The 16,218-nt window shown below is 43.5% G+C and overlaps 1 protein-coding gene across 1 annotated transcript; it reads right to left on the bottom strand.

The window, feature by feature from the left end:
* Window positions 1-6,614: 6,614 nt before the first annotated feature.
* LOC103212961 lies at window positions 6,615-11,229 on the bottom strand. The gene is given in 4 exon segments (XM_007958867.1): window positions 6,615-7,702; window positions 7,814-10,081; window positions 10,825-11,008; window positions 11,140-11,229. Coding segments are annotated over 4 exon segments (3,630 nt in total).
* Between the last annotated feature and the right edge of the window lie 4,989 nt (window positions 11,230-16,218).

Genomic DNA, 16,218 nt, shown 5'->3' with positions numbered 1-16,218 from the left:
CCAGGACTTGTTAGAATCCTGTCCAGGGGAGCCCTAACGTCGATTTTCACTGATACCGGTTCCAGAAAACAAAGTCATCGGGCTCAAAGTTTTGGCCAGGAATTCAGTGATTCTTGTGAAACATGGTATAGAAATCTTCTTGGACCTATTTAAAACATACTTCAGGAAAGCCATTAGTCCCTTGCAATTCTATAGGATGTCAGAATTAAAGGTGAGAGTCTGTGAACTGAATGCCACTGAAATGCACGGGTCTGCCTGTGACTGTTTCACAAGATATGAGCCTGTATATGCCAAAAGGAGTGAATGTTATAGCCATCAATACTAAAGGAAACATTTTGGACCATGGTAAGTCTCATTCTTTTGTCAATTTTTCTGATTTTAGTTTTATTATTCTGTTAGTCCTCTCAACAAATCCAGATGATTGAGCATGATAAGAGCAATAAAAGTATTGTTCTGTGGGCATTACTGTATAGATTTCTTTGATTATTCAGAGAGTTTGTCTTTTGTGGAAAGTGTGACAGGGACTGTTCAAGTGGGAAAATGAGTTCTAGCGATTTCTTTGCTACAGTTGTGGTGGAAGCTTGTTGACAACCTTCTATCCATCAGAAAAATATGCGTACAAAGGCAAGAACATATCTGTAGCCTCCTGATGAAAGTGAAGAGGATTTCAAGCACTTACTTATGAAGACCAAAGACTATCACCTTCAGTATGGGGCCCTCTCAACATACAAACAGCATAGATCCTCACAAGCAGACCAACCAAGCAACATCATGATAAACAGAGAAGATACTGATATTGTCAAGGATTTCATTTTTCTTGATTGAGAACTGGACAATTAAAGATTTTGATGTGGTAACTCTGGAAACTTGACTCTCCTCATTCCACAGGATTGTTGTTTTTTGTGGTGGCTTGTAGTTGTTTGTTGAAGGACTTTTTAAAGCTTTCTTTAAAAGCCTGTATCCTTTTCTATGTATCAAATGTGAAGTTTCTGTTCTTTTATCTTAGTGGTTGGCTACTGATTTGACAGATCATTAAAAGACTGGAGATTAAAAGAGAAAAAGGAGAATAGAAAGGAAGAGAAAAAGAAAAAGAAAAAACTCTTGGAATCGTCAGATGGGCTCTGTTAGGGCCCTACTTCAGTGTTTGCTGTGTCATCAATCTATTTCAATCCTATAGGACAGGTTAGAACTGCTCCATAGGCTGAAATCATTAAGGAAGCAGATATCCAGGTCTCTTGTCCCTAGAAGCAACTCATGGGTTTCAACCATTGACCTTTTGGTAGGAGATTGAGGCTTTCACCCTTGCACCACCACAGCTCCTACTTCAATGCTTAACCAGGCTGTTCACAAGTCTGCCTTAGCCTTCACTTCCTCTTGCATTGAGCTTATATATCAGATTCTTGTCCCAGGCTTGACTGCTAACCAGAGAGCTGGAGGTTCAAACCCACCAGCCACTTCTCAGAAGGAAGATTGGGCAATCGACTTCTGCAGTGATACTGCCTCGGAAACCCAAGGAGGGATCACTGTGAGTTGGATCCAAGTCCACAGCATTGAGTTCAGGTTTATTTTATTATTATTATTGATTGACTCGACTGTTATCTTTTACATCAGGTGGCAGAGGCAGAGGCTTGTACATTTGCATTTCAGTGTTGTTTTTTTTTTTTTTTTGGAGGAACTTCCTTTCCTTTTCACTTTTCTCCCCCTGAAGGATCTCTGGTGCCATAGTGCCTAAGGCATTTCACTGATAACCAAAAGGTTGGTGGTTCAAACCCACGAGCAGCTCTGCAGGAGGAAGATGGAAAAATCTACTTCCATAAAGATTTACTGCCTCGAAAACCCAGTGGGGGTTGCTATGAGTCAGAATCGGCTCAATGGCAGTGAGTTTGGTTTGGTTTGTTTTTTCCCCCTAAGTGAGCTGAGTTAGGCAAAATGAAAGCAAGCCTCTTGTTTTGGTTACCAAGTGTCTCTCTGATTGGAATATACCAAAAATGGGTGGTTTTAACAAATAGGAGTTTATTGTCTTACAATTTTGGAGGCTTTAATCCGAGTTCAGACTGCCAGGCTCTAGGGACTGGGAGAAAGCCCCTCAATCTTAGACTTCAGCTATGCCTCCTGCTTCTTCCTGGCCCACTGAAGCTGGATGATTTTCTTCACTCAGACAGCTGCTGGCTGCTGAGGCTGGAAAACTCAAGGTTGACAAGTAGCAAGGCACAGTCCCAATATTACCAAACCACATGGCAGGCCACTAATTGAAGTCCATTAAAAGTCCCAAGATTGGCAGAGCTGCTGAACAACGTCTCAGCTTCATGCAGGGTTCAAGCATGCCGTAAACTAGAGACCACTTCCAAAGCTGCTGCCTATATACGGGAAGCAGATCACATCCCTAAAGCAGCTACTCAGCTGCTTGTGGTAGATCCCACCATGAAGTTGATTGTCAGTCTCATCGTGGGGAATAACTACCACCAGCTGCTCAGCCACTCAACCAGGCCCAGCCAACTTGATTGTTGTTGTTGTTGTTGTTAAGTGCCGTCGAGTCGTTTCCGACTCATAGCAACCCCATGCACAGCAGAACAAAACACTGCCCGATTTCGCGCCAGCCCCACAATCCCTGCTATACTTGAGCCCATCATTGCAGCCACCATATCAATCCATCCCGTTGAAGGCCTCCCCCTCTTTCGTCAACCCTCCACCCTACCAAGCATGACATCCTTCTCCAGGGAATGGTCCCTTCTTACAACATGACCAAAATAGGTGAGACAAAGTCTGGTCATTCTTGCTTCCAAGGAGCATTCTGGCTGCACTTCCTCCAGGACAGATCTGTTAGTTCTTTTAGCAGTCCATGGTACTTTCAGCAACTAACTAGCCAACTTGATACACAACCTTAACTACCACACCTCTTTAGTTAGTCTTTTAGGGAATCTGTACATAGGTCAAGACAAACACAATTCCTTAGGAGAAAGGTCCACTCTGCTCCTGCCAGATCATGGAACTCTTGCATGGAGTTTGGGCTACTGTTTCCAAGACTACAGAAATACCTGGGAAAGGATGAGGCGACTGCGTGTAAAAATGTCCCAAAGCTCTCTGCCATTCTTCAGTCACATTTCTCCTGGTTTACAATTCACTTGGTTGCTGCAAACCTTTGAGTATCTTTCAGAGTTCCAATAAAGGAGATTTGATTGTTTTGCCAGTTATTTTCTGAGTTTTTGAGACAAGGTGGGACCCTAGAGTTACTTACCATGCCAGTTTTATTAATCAGTGATTTTTCAAAACTATTTCATTTTTTCCTTCCCTCATATCTCCATTCATTCTCCACTTTACCATTCCCAGGTTCCATCTTTTATCATGTCTCTATGGTTTTGACAGCAATAGCAGTCTTTTCCTCGCCTTGACTCAGGGTGGCATCCAATGAGACTTGCTGTGGACATTCTTCATCATAAATCCTACTCTGACTCTCCACTGATTTCAGAAATAATCAACTCCACAGCTACAATATAGGGCTTTCCATTTTCCAGCCACTGCCTAACCAACCAGACTCATTTTTTCACTTTTATTGGTCAGATATTAAGAATAATTTGCAATTTCCTAAGCACATTTTAGATTCACATTTTATTCCCTGCTGCCTCTTCCAGGAGTGTTTTCTCCTCTTCTACACCTGGAAGAACTCAAAAACCTCCTTCAAGGCTCAGTATAATGATCAGCTTTCCTATTATGGCATAGTGCCTAAGGCACTTGACTGCTAATCAGAAGACTGGTGGTTCAAACCTACCAGACACTCTTTGGATGTGTTGTGCCCAGATCTTGAGTCCCCAAAAACCACCAAGGAGCCGATTCCACTGCAAAAGCATGTTGTTGTTGTTGTTATTTTTATGTGCCGTCGAGTCGGCCCCGACTCATAGCGACCCCTCCTTGGGTTTCTGAGGCAGTATCACTACGGAAGTAGGATTGCCCAGCCTTCCTTCCGAGGAGTGGCTGGTGGGTTTGAACCACCAGCCTTCTGGTTAGCAGTCAAGTGCTTTAGCCACTATGCTACCAGAGCTCCTTAAGCATAGGGGTTGTTTATTCAAGCTCGAGCTCGGACTGCCAACTGTCACCAACGCAGTGGTTCAGGATTGAGAGCCCCTAACTCAGGGGTAATGGGGTTTTTATAGGGGTACAGCAGGAAGGAGGAAATTTCAATCAGATAATTACAGGATTGGTTGACATTTTCCAAGTTGCTAGTTGTTCCTACTTGATTGGCTCTCTCTGGTGGGCCGAAGCCACCAACTGTCATTTCTAACTACTTGATTGGCTCTGTCTGCTGGGCCAAAGCCACCAACTGTCATTTCTAACTACTTGATTGGTTCTGTCTGGTGGGCCGAAGCCACCAGCTGTGGTTTCTAACTATTTTAGGTAAGGTATTTCTCTACGATTTACTGATTGGTTGTTGCTAAGAATGCTTGAGTATTGATGAGGTGGGGGTAGTCAGGACTCTTTGTGGTTTTTCCAGTAACTAAGGCACTAAAGCGTGGAGTACGTGCTAAGGCATATTGCAAAAATGGCTACATACATACAGAGTGGTTATATAGAAACATGGCCTCACATTCCTCCCTTTCTCTTGCTACTAAACTCAATCATGAGTTTACTGGGTGTCATCATACATTTGATTATAATGTATTGTACTATTATCTAAATCATCTTGGGGGAGTAATTGATATTGTTGCCTGAGGACCATGAGTTGCACAGAGTTTACTCTATCTCTTACAAAGTTGACTAATCTGTTTAGAATACAAGGTCCAACTGTCAGTAAAATTAGTCCTACTATGACTGGTCCTGCAAGGGCAGATAACAAAGATGTTAGCCAAGGAGAAGTATTAAACTAGTTTTCATACCATCCCTGGTTTTGGGCACGCTCTCTTTTTCTTTTTTCTAGTCCTTCTCTTACTTTAGCCATGGAGTTTTTTTATGACTTCCGAGTGGTCTACATACTAACAACATTCTTCCCCTAGAGCAGCACAAACTCCTCCTTGTTGTTGAAAAAGGATATCCATACCTCTTTTTAATTGTAAAGTCATTTCCGCTAATGAGGTTAAGGATTCTTGGAGTTTGGTAATGGATTCTTCCAGTCTTTCTATATCCTGATCAATTGCTGCTCTAAGTGAATTATATTGCTGATGCTGGGTTGTGATAGAAGCAATTCCTCTTCCAGCTCCCGCCAGTCCTAGCCCTAGTAAAACAGTTAAAGTTATAACAGAAACTGGTTCCCGTTTGACTCGGTGAGGAACAGTTTCCCATTTATCTAGGAAATCATCATACTGGTGGTATAATAAATACATGAGGTATTAAGTAGACTAATATAAAAAAGTCTTTAGTTTGATAAGAACCTGCCCATGGAGGCAAGGGGATAATCCCAAGGAACATGCCCACCATCCGTTAGGGGTGGTATATAGTACACAGTTTGATTTATAGTTGTCTCAGTGTGGCTGCAGAGGTGTTTGTGAGTTTGTGGAATCTGTCCTATGCAGGTCCCTATTCCTGTGACAGAAAGTAAGGTGAGTTGTCCAGGTTTCTTATGATTCCATCTACAGGTTTTGTGAGTTTCTGACTGGTTGAATTTTCCTATAAATGCAATACCTTCATAATAGGGGGGTTTGATATTGTAGCACAGCCAGCAGGATTCTGTCAAATTAGATTGGGTTAGATTCAATAGTTGGAAAGTCTGGACCATAATTTTCCAAAGGGGGTCTTCCTGTAAATTCTGAACTGATGTGTTGCCCCTTGAAGTGGTGACGTGGGAGACGAATTTCGGACTGGTGTGTTGCCCCAATTATTGGAGGGTAAAGAGGGTACTGATTGTGGGGCTAACACTGAGTTGGGCCCGATTGCAACAGGGGGTGTCCAGGATTCAATTTTTAGTCTAATATTGAAAATGACTCCATTGTCATACCCTGTTTGGTACAATAGAAGCCCCCAGGATCGGCCTGTCACCCAAGTTTTATACCGTTTTCCCTGCTCTGTAAATCGGATTCTGATAGGATTACAGGTGAAATTCATACACGAGCCCTTTCCTATATACATACTTCCGCCGGCTGGGAACCTCCGCATGAACTTGGATGATCAGCAAGAACTGACGGTTAATCCATCACTGAAATGATTCCTGTCAACTGTGATGAGATCCCAAGTTGAAGAAGGTTCCCAGTAAGTGGTTCCTGTTTTTTCACATCCCCATGTTTTACAATAAAAGTCTGGTGCCCCCGCACACTGGTTCACTAATGTTCTGTCTTTTCCTCCCCCTAGGCAAACGTAAAATGGTAACTTATGGAGTTGGTGGCGGAGTTCAGGGTGCCCATAACCTATTCCCCCGATTCCTCTAGAAGCACATAACCGCTGGCATGTAGGCTTGCCTGAATATTCAGGAGTACCGTTTTTTGGGGGTTCCCAATCTAAGATGTCCCAGGACCCGGCCGCTAATTGGCATAAATCAAAGTGTAGGTCAGGCCACCAGGTATTAGGGGTATGGTTGCCCGTGATAGAGCTGACAACGTCCCCTGTGGCTGATGTAATTATCCAGGTTAATTGTTGGGGGGTGTGTGGGTTAGATGAAGGATTTACATAGTTACTAGTTATTAACAGTAATACTAGTAAGGTCCACATTGCTGAAGTTTTAGTTTGAGCGGATTGTTGGGGTCCTTGGAGACATGCCATGGTGGGTCCTGGTCAGGGACAGGATCGGCTTTGCGGACGTGAGTATGATGAATCCAGAAAGTTATTCCATCAACTTTGAGGGTGGTGGGTGTGGTCAGGATCACAATGTAGGGTCCTTTCCAGCGAGGTTGTAGAGTTTCTTGTCGATGTCTCCGCACATACACCCAATCACCTGGCTGGTACCGGTGAGGTTTGGGAGGGGGATTAGATTGGTAGAGGGCCCTTAAGTTTGGCCAGATGTCCTGTTGGGTTTGTTGCAGGGCTTAAAGAGAATAAAGGAGTTCACAATTATCAATTTCACATAACAAATCAGACTGGAATCTGGGAGTAATAGGTGGAGGTCTACCAAAGACAATTTCAAAAGGTGTCAATCCTAATTTATAAGGAGAGTTGCAGACCTGAAATAGGGCAAAGGGGAGGAGAGTCACCCAGTCTCCGTCAGTCTCTATGGTTAATTTGGTTAAGGTCTCTTTTAGAGTTCTGTTCATTCTTTCTACCTGGCCTGAACTTTGGGGTCTGTAGGTACAATGTAATTTCCAATCAGCCCCAAGAATAGTTGCTAAACCCTGTATTACCTTAGACACAAATGCCAGTCCATTATCTGACCCTATTGTAGTAGGAAAACTATACCTGGGTAGGATGTCTTCTAGTAGTTTCTTGGCTACCATGTGGGCCATTTCTCTCTTGGTGGGGAAGGCTTCTACCCACCCTGAAAAGGTATCTATAAAGACTAATAAATATTTATAGCCGTATTTCCCTGGTTTTACCTCCGTGTAGTCCACTTCCCAGCAAGTCCCTGGTGTGTTGCCTCTTGACCTGGAGCCTAGATTCGGAGGGTTTTTAGTAACATTGGTTAATTGACAGGCTTTACAGTCAGAAACAATTATTTCAATTTTAGATTGAGCATTTTTAATTATTATGTCTGCCCGTTTTAATAACTCCTGCATCTTTTTGGTTCCTAAATGGGTGGTTTGGTGTATTTTGAATAAAATTTCTTCTCCCAGTTTTTCGGGGAGGATGGCTTTGTGATCTGCTGATTTCCACTAGTTGCATACGTACTGAGTTCTGGGTAATTGTTTAATCCATTTCAAGTCTTCCTCCGTGTAGTTGGGGTTTGCAGGTAAGGTGGGACTCCCAGGATCAGGTAGGTTGGAAGTTAATACTAGGTTGGCAGACAGCGCAATTTCTTGGGTGGTTTGGTCTGCTAGATTGTTGCCTCGGGTAATTGGGGTGGTGATTTTCTGGTGCCCCGGACAATGAATGATGGAAAGTTTCTTTGGGAGCCACAGGGCAGCTAGCAGATCTAGGATCTCATTTTTGTTCTTAATTTTCTTTCCTTCCGCAGTTAGTAGCCCCCTTTCCCGATTAATTGCCCCATGAATATGTGCCGTGGTGAAAGCATAATGACTGTCCGTATAAATATTTAACTTTTTGTCTTTTCCCAAAGTTAGGGCTTTGGTCAATGCTATTAGTTCAGCTCATTGGGCCGATGTTCCGGCCGGTAACGGCTCAGCCCAAACTATTGCAGTTTCTGTCACCACTGCCACCCCCACATACCTTTGTCCATCACACACAAAGCTTCTCCCATCCATATACCAGATAACCTCAGCATCTGGTAAGAGGGTGTCTCGTAGGTCAGCTCGGATCCCGTGCGCTTGAGTTAGAATGTCAACACAATTATGGAGCAGAGCACCCAAATCCGGATCCAGTAACAGGGTGGCAGGGTTCAGTGCCGTAGGTGACTGGAAGATAATCTTGATTGGGTTCAGTAACAGTCCTTGGTAGTGGGTGAGCCGTGCATTGCTAAGCCATCAATCAGGAGGTTGCTTAAGAGTTCCTTCTATGGCATGCAGGGTGGTAATATGTAGTTCTTGCCCCAGTGTAAGTTTGCTCACATCTTTGACTATCAAGGCTGTTGCTGCTATTATGGGTAAGCACGGGGGCCACCCCACTGCTACTGGGTCTAATTTTTTTGAGAGATAGGCTACCAGTCTTTTCCAGGGGCCTAGGTGTTGGATTACAACTCCTTTCACTACCCCTTTATTTTCATCAATGTATAGATGGAAGGGTTTTGTTACATCAGGCAGTCCAAGGGCAGGAGCAGGCAGAAGGGCAGTTTTAAGTGAATTAAAGGATTTTTCCATGGCCTCTGTCCACTGAAATTTCTGCCCCTCCTTAGTTGCTTCATAGAGAGGCTTTGCTAGTTCTGAAAAACATGATATCCAAAGTCTACAGTAGCCGGCTGATCCTAGGAACTCCCGCACTCCGTGTGGGGTGCTGGGTCTAGGGATTTTTAGCACAGTCTCTTTGTGGGCCCTAGTCAGCTATCTTTCTCCTTTTAATATGTACCCCAAATAGCTCACCTCGGGCTGGCAAAGTTGAGCCTTTTTGGCTGAGGCTCGGTATCCCATATCTCCTAGTGTTTGGAGCAGGTCTTTTGTTCCTTGGAGGCAGGCCTCGTAGTCTGCTACAGCAACTAGGAGATTATCTACATATTGTAACAGCGTGAGACCGGGGTGTTCAGATCAGAATTTACCCAGGTCTTTGTGTAGCACTTCATCAAAAATTGTGGGCGAAATTTTGAGCCCCTGAGGTAACCTCGTCCAGGTCAGTTGTCTGCTAATGCCATCTGTCGGGTCAGTCCATTCAAAGGCAAACAGGTCCTGGCTCTTTGGGGCCAGTGGTAGACTGAAAAAAGCATCTTTAAGATCTAAGACTGAGTACCACTGGTGATCTGGGGGTAAAGAACTAAGGAGGGTGTATGGGTTAGGGACAGTAGGGTGAATATCCATGACTCGTTTATTGACTTCTCGGAGGTCTTGTACTGGTCTATAGTCATTAGAATGAGGTTTTCAAACAGGGAGTAGGGGAGTGTTCCAGGCGGACTGACAGGGTCGGAGTATTCCTAATTTTAATACGTGCCAGATATGGGGGGTTATGCCCTCCCAGGCTTCTCGTGACATAGGGTACTGGCGGACTCTGACCGGGTCTGCTCCAGGTTTGATTTCTACATAGACTGGTGGCCTGTGTTTAGCTAACCCTACACCTGCAGTCTCAGCCCACACCTTAGGAAAGGCTAATAACCACTGTTCTATATTCTCGGATGGAGAAGGAGGGGGTTGTTGGTGGAGCCTATATTCATCTTCCAGGTTTACAGTTAACACGTGAATAGGCTGGCCCTTACTGTCCATAATGGTTGCCCCTCCGTTTTGAAAGTGAATTTGTGCTCCTATTTTGGTTAGTATATCTCTCCCGAGAAGTGGATAAGGGCATTCTGGAATTACCATGAATGAGTGGAATACCCGTCCCATGCCAAGATCTACTGTTCTTTGGGTAGTCCATGAATATTGATTTGTTCCTGTGGCTCCTTGAACCCAGGAGGTTTTATTAGACAGTTTCCCTTGAGGTTTAAGTAAGACTGAACGTTGTGCCCCGGTGTCCACCAGGAAGTCAATTGGGGTCCCCTCCACTTTAAGAGTTACCCTGGGTTCGGGGAGGGGGACCGAACCCCATTGCCCCTAATCACTGAGTTCCCCCAATTCTAGTACTTTAGGTGGTGGTTTTTGAGTTTTTTTATTTAGGCATTCTTTTGCCCAATGTCCATCTTCCTTGCAATAGGCACACTGATTCTTGCCCAGTTTAGGACGTCCTCCCTTGGGGGGTCCCCCTTACCTCGGTATTTTGCGATTTTCTGCAGTTGCTGTTCTCTTTCTCAGACGCTCCCGGTTGTTGAGGCAAGCAAGATTTTTGCAAGGTTCTGAGTGTTCCGATCACTGGCTGCCACTAGTGCTTTGGCCTGTCGGTCCTCTGGACTTTCTCTGTGATTATAAACTCTCTCTGCAAATAACATTAAGTCCTGAATGCTTTTTTCATTTAATCTGTAAATTTTTTGTAACTTTCTCCTAATGTCTGGGGTTGCTTGATTCACAAAAGCTATGATCAGTGCAGCCCTAGTTTCAGGTGCTTCCAGTTTCATGGGGGTAAATTGACGAACTGCTTCCATTAATCTTTCTAAGAAAGCAGCAGGACTTTCATCCCTCCCTTGCTGAATGTCACCTGCCTTAGCCAAATTGGTGGGCTTCCTTGCGGCTGCCCTGAGACCTCCCATTAGAGTCTGATGGTACACCCGGATTCTCTCCTTACCTTCAGTCATGTCGTAGTCACAATTAGGATGAGTCAAAGGGAAGGTGGCATTAATCACATCTATATTGGTAGTGGGTTGCCTGTTATCTCCCAAAACAGATTTCCAGGCTTCCATCTGGATCCTCTCACGTTCCTTGGTAGTGAATAAAATTTGGAGGAGCTGTTGACAATCGTCCCAGGTAGGCTGATGAGTAAACAAAATAGTCTCTAGGAGGTCAGTTAAATCTCTGGGATTATCTGAGAACTTGGCATTCTGAGTTTTCCAATTGTACAGGTCACTAGTGGCAAAAGGCCAATAGTGAAGCTGCTGGTTGCCGGTTGCTTCTGCGGGCTCTGCAGCTCACAACGGCAAGACCGTGGAATCTGCTGGTCCACTAGAGGGGGCTGCGGGCTGCATTCTTCCATGGGTGCCAGCTGCTGGACCTGTGGCTGCCATTGCCCCGCCGCCGTCCAGCTCTTGGGGTGATGCACCCTCTCCAGCTGCAGTACCTGCTGAAAGGGTTTGGTAAGGAGTTGGGGGAGTTCTTCCTCCGTCCCAACCTGAAAGACTAGGTAGGTCAGTGCCAAAGGTTTGACTTCAGGTTCTTTCTTCCAGGCAGTATGAGGTTGCACTGCCAGGACCAGTTTAGGTGCCTGCTTAGGAAGAGAAAGAGGTAACAATGGCTTTAACCAGGGAGGTGGATTTTCCACTAAATCCTGCCATGTGATAATATATGACCCCTGATCTGGGTGTCCCCTGCTGGACCAGAACACAACTTCTTTCACCTTTAAAATAATCTGAAGATCAAATGTACCTTCAGCTGGCCACCCTACATCGAACGCTGGACATTCCGAGTTGAACAACGTGACAAATTTTCCTTTTTTTATTTCTAAACTTAAGTCATGTGCTCTTTGTCTAACTTCCTTAAAATTATCAGTCAGGAGAGAAAGAGGAGTCATCACAGTTTGTCCCATTTTGTCCATCCACTGATTAAACAAAATTAAGGACACTAACAAAAACCAAACAGACACACAAAAAGACAGACAGAAAATGCCTCCCGTAGATTGGAAGCAAAACTGAAAGTAGGATGACGATCTCACACCGCGCTGCGGGAGCTACCCGCTTCACCCCTTTACAAGTTCCAGATTGGAGGGCAACTTTGTTTCCTCCCAGGTTGAAAGGGTTTTCAAATCCCCTTCCAGAAGAGGTCCTGGAACGTCTTCCAGGTCCTCCGGCTGATGGCCCACCCATGCGTCCACTTAGGCCAAAGTCAGCCCTACAGAAAATGGGCCCCAAGTAATACACATAGGACTCAGACCAACATCAAACATCTGAACACTTACCAGCCAGCTGCAACCCCCTGGTTCAGGAGTCCTGGGGTATCTGGGGATCCCTGACGAGCCCCCAAATGTTGTGCCAAGATCTTGAATCCCCAAAAACCACCAAGGAGCCGATTCCACAGCAAAAGCATGTTGTTGTTGTTGTTGTTGTTATATGCCATCGAGTCAGACCCGACTCATAGCGACCCCTCCTTGGGTTTCCAAGGCAGTATCACTACAGAAGTAGATTGCCCCATCTTTCTTCCGAGGAGTGGCTGGTGGGTTTGAACTGCCAGCCTTCTGGTTAGCAGTCAAGTGCCTTAGCCACTATGCTACCAGAGCAAAAGCATAGGGGTTGTTTATTCAAGCTCGAGCTCAGACCCCCAACCGTCACCAACGCATTGGTTCAGGATTGAGAGCCCCTAACTCAGGGGTAATGGGGTTTTTATAGGGGGTACAGCAGGAAGGAGGAAGTTTCAATCAGAAAATTACAGGATTGGTTGACATTTTCCAAGTTGCTAGTTGTTCCTACTTGATTGGCTCTGTCTGGCGGGCTGATGCCACCAACTCATTTCTAACTACTTGATTGGTTCTGTCTGGTGGGCTGAAGCCACCAACTGTGGTTTCTAAGTATTTTAGGTAAGATATTTCTCTACCATTTACTGATTGGTTGTTGCTAAAGAGACTGCTTGGGTATCAATGGGTGGGGGTAGTCAGGACTCTGTGGTTTTTCCAGTAACTAAGGCACTAAAGCATGGAGTAGGTGCTAAGGCATATTGCAAAAATGGCTACATACATACTGGGTGGTTATATAGAAACATGGACTCACAGATGGGAGATTGGGCAATCTACTTCTGTAGAGATACTGCCTTGGAAACCCAAGGAGGGGTTGCTATGACTCGGATCCAACTCGGCGGCAGTGAGTTTGGATTTTTTTTAACCTTCCCAGGAATAATCCACAAATTTTTAATCAACTCCTTTGCATTTATTTATTTCCATGTCTCTTCCCCTGTTTAGACTGTGAGGTCCTTGAGAGAAAGAACAATGTCTTATTCTTTTCTTCACCCTCAAAACATAGTTTCATGCCCTTTCACAGCAATTACTGAATGAATATTTGTTGACTGACTTACAGAGCAAATGGCTGAATGAGGTTCAGCACATACTTCCAACACAGGGAAAAAGGAGCAGTGAAACAATGTGAAATGCTGTTGAGAGAGGGAAGTACCATGATTGACAGCCAACAATTGGTAGGACACGGGCAATATTTTAGTGCACCCAGAACCTCCCTCCGGAATCAGTAGTGGCACAGTCTTGCTGAGGACACTCTGCAATACTAGAGACGACACCGAAAGAAAGATGCCCTCCTGGGAGGGACTCCATTTGGATTGGAGTTGTACATGGGGCTCTGCCAGTGTCTCCCAAGGGTCAAATCTAGCACAAGTTTCCATTTTGTTTTTCCCTCCTACCTCAAGAACTAAGTCTCTCAGGGGCCAGAGAGATGAAAGAACATGTCATGAATTATGCCCATGGGAATTCACCCCCTAAACATACAGAAATTGTAAATATTCCCACTGTACCACCTCAGAAACAGAAGGAGGGGTTGTTATGAGTCAGAACCAATTTGACGGCAGTGAGTTTAGTTTTTTGGTTTGATACTATCTCAAATCTACTTTCATAATCTCAGGTGGTTGAAAAACATGATTAGGTCTCCTAGAAGGCTTGAGAGGGGCTCTATCTCCCTTCCCTTCTTGCTGTAGAGCTCCTGACTTCATCCATCATCCAAGGAAGAAACTGCATCAGGAACTCAGAGTCCTCCCTGCTAATATCTTGGTAAGCCACAGCAGCTTCCCAGGTGCTGGGGAATGTGGCACAATGCATGGGATACCTTTTGTTGTGAATAACTTTAGGGCCATCAGAAGGGATAGGGATACAAAGTCTTGCTAAGTTAAAGCCCCTGATTCTGGAACCCCTGAAATATTCTCTTTCTCACCTGTAGCTGCAGTGTTGGCTTTCAATCCCTGGATCCCCTTCTCTCGATAGAATTTCACCTTCCTTCACTGATTCTTCTTTTTCCTCTGTTGTTGGAAATATCTGTTTCACCTTGTTGAGCTATTTATTTTTTCAGTCCCTCAATTAACATTTATTCAGAAGCACTGTATGGCAAACTGCATCTGGAACTTAAGAAATTAGTAAACCATTGTTCCTTCTCTCAATGTACTCACAGGCAAAATAAGAAAATGGGAATGGAAATAAGTAAATGTAATGTCCTGAGGTGGCATTGTAATATTGGTCAGTTGGGTTTAAAAGCAGTCAATTTTTCCTTTGGAAGTTACGGAAGGCTTCACAGAGAATCTTACAGTGGTATTGAAACTTAAAGGAAGAGGTGGAATTTCTCTCAGCAGAGAAAGGAGCAAGAGCACATCCAGAAAGTGGCAGAGCAATAGAAAATGCAGAGACTAGTTCAATTGTAGTTGTGTTTGGGAAACTGCAAATAGTTCTTAATATCTGACCAATAGTGAAGGTCACAGGAAAAAGAGTGAAAGCAGAGCTTGACCAGGTGGGCAGCAGCCGGATCACGGAGACCCTTATATTTTGAGTTCAGGTATGCTCTTGAATTCAAAATTAGAGTAGAGTTAATCAGCATAGATGTCAGGGATTGGCCAGTATCCAGATCAGCTAGTAGAAAAGTTATCTCTGGTCAATATGAGGAACAAAATACTATTGCTGTTAAAACCCTACAGAGATGAAGACAGGTGGAAATTGCATAGTAGAAATGGGAGTGGAAAGGTGGGGAATGAATCTGTGAAGATATGAATCATAATAAATCAAAAAATTCACTGATTAATACAAAGACACGGCCAGACAGGTTTATTAATAATTTTATTTAATTCCATCACTTTAATCTAATTCAATCAGTGTATGAAATTCATACCATTATTCCAACTTAATTGATTAAAAATGTGAGTTATGGCAATGATATTGTTTGTCCAAAGAATGTAGTGGTATCTGGAGTCAAGATGAGAGCTTGCTCTATGCGAGGCTATTGCATCTGACTAATATTTTTAATTTTTAGTAAATGTTCATTTCAGAAAATGTTTCTGAAATATTTTCTGCCATTCCATGTGTTGTCTTTTCTGTGGTGGAGCAAATTTTTTTAATTTTGATAAAGTCTAGGTTAACAGTATTTTCTTTGGTGGATTGTGCTTTTGGTTTTACATTTAAAAATTCATCACCACCACCAATGTCAACAGACTTTCTCCTATTTCTTCTAAAAAATACTATAGGTCTGCATTTCACGATGATGTCTATTATCTACTTAGAGTTAATTTTTGTGAAAGGTGAAAAGTGTCTGACTATGTTCCTATTCATATATATAAATATTCAATACCTGGAGCCATTTGTTGGAAAATAAAAGCAAAACTTTATACACACACACACACACACACACACATATGCCTTCTTCATGGAAGATTCTTCCACCTTTGTCAGAGATCACTTGGGTTTATTTCAATGACTCTTTTTCTGGGACCTCTACTCTGTTTATCGCTCTATGTGTCTACTTTGTCAGTATACCATGCTCTCTCAATTACTTTAGACGTATAGTTTTTCTATCAGTCAATATGAGTTCTCCACCTTGACTCTCTTTCTTCAATATTGTGTGGGCTACTGCACATCTTTTGACTTTCCATGTAAGTTTAGAATCAATTTGTTGCCAAGAGTTTGATTTTGATGAGTTTCAATGCATAGATCAAGTTGGGAATAACTGACTTCTTAAAGACACAAGTCTTCCAATCCATCAACATATACTATTTCTTCACTTATTTAGCTCTACTTTGATTTATCTCATCAGAATTTTGTAGTATTCTAGATACAATTTTGGTGCACACTGTTAGGCTTACATCTAAGTATTTATCTCGTAAGAACTACAGACAAAATTCTCCTTGGAAGCAGGGATGGTGAGGTTTCATTTCTTGTACTTTGAACATGTTTCCAGGAGAAACCAGTTCCTGAAAAGGACATCATTATTGGAAAAGTTGAAGGTCAGAAAAAAGAGGGATACCCTTAAGGATATGGACAGACCTTGTGGCTGAAACA

The sequence above is a fragment of the Orycteropus afer genome, unplaced genomic scaffold (genome assembly GCF_000298275.1).
Source record: "Orycteropus afer afer isolate SDZICR_OR568_19922 unplaced genomic scaffold, OryAfe1.0 scaffold01178, whole genome shotgun sequence".
Lineage (NCBI taxonomy): Eukaryota > Metazoa > Chordata > Mammalia > Tubulidentata > Orycteropodidae > Orycteropus > Orycteropus afer.
This window is presented reverse-complemented; position numbering and strand designations above follow the sequence as displayed.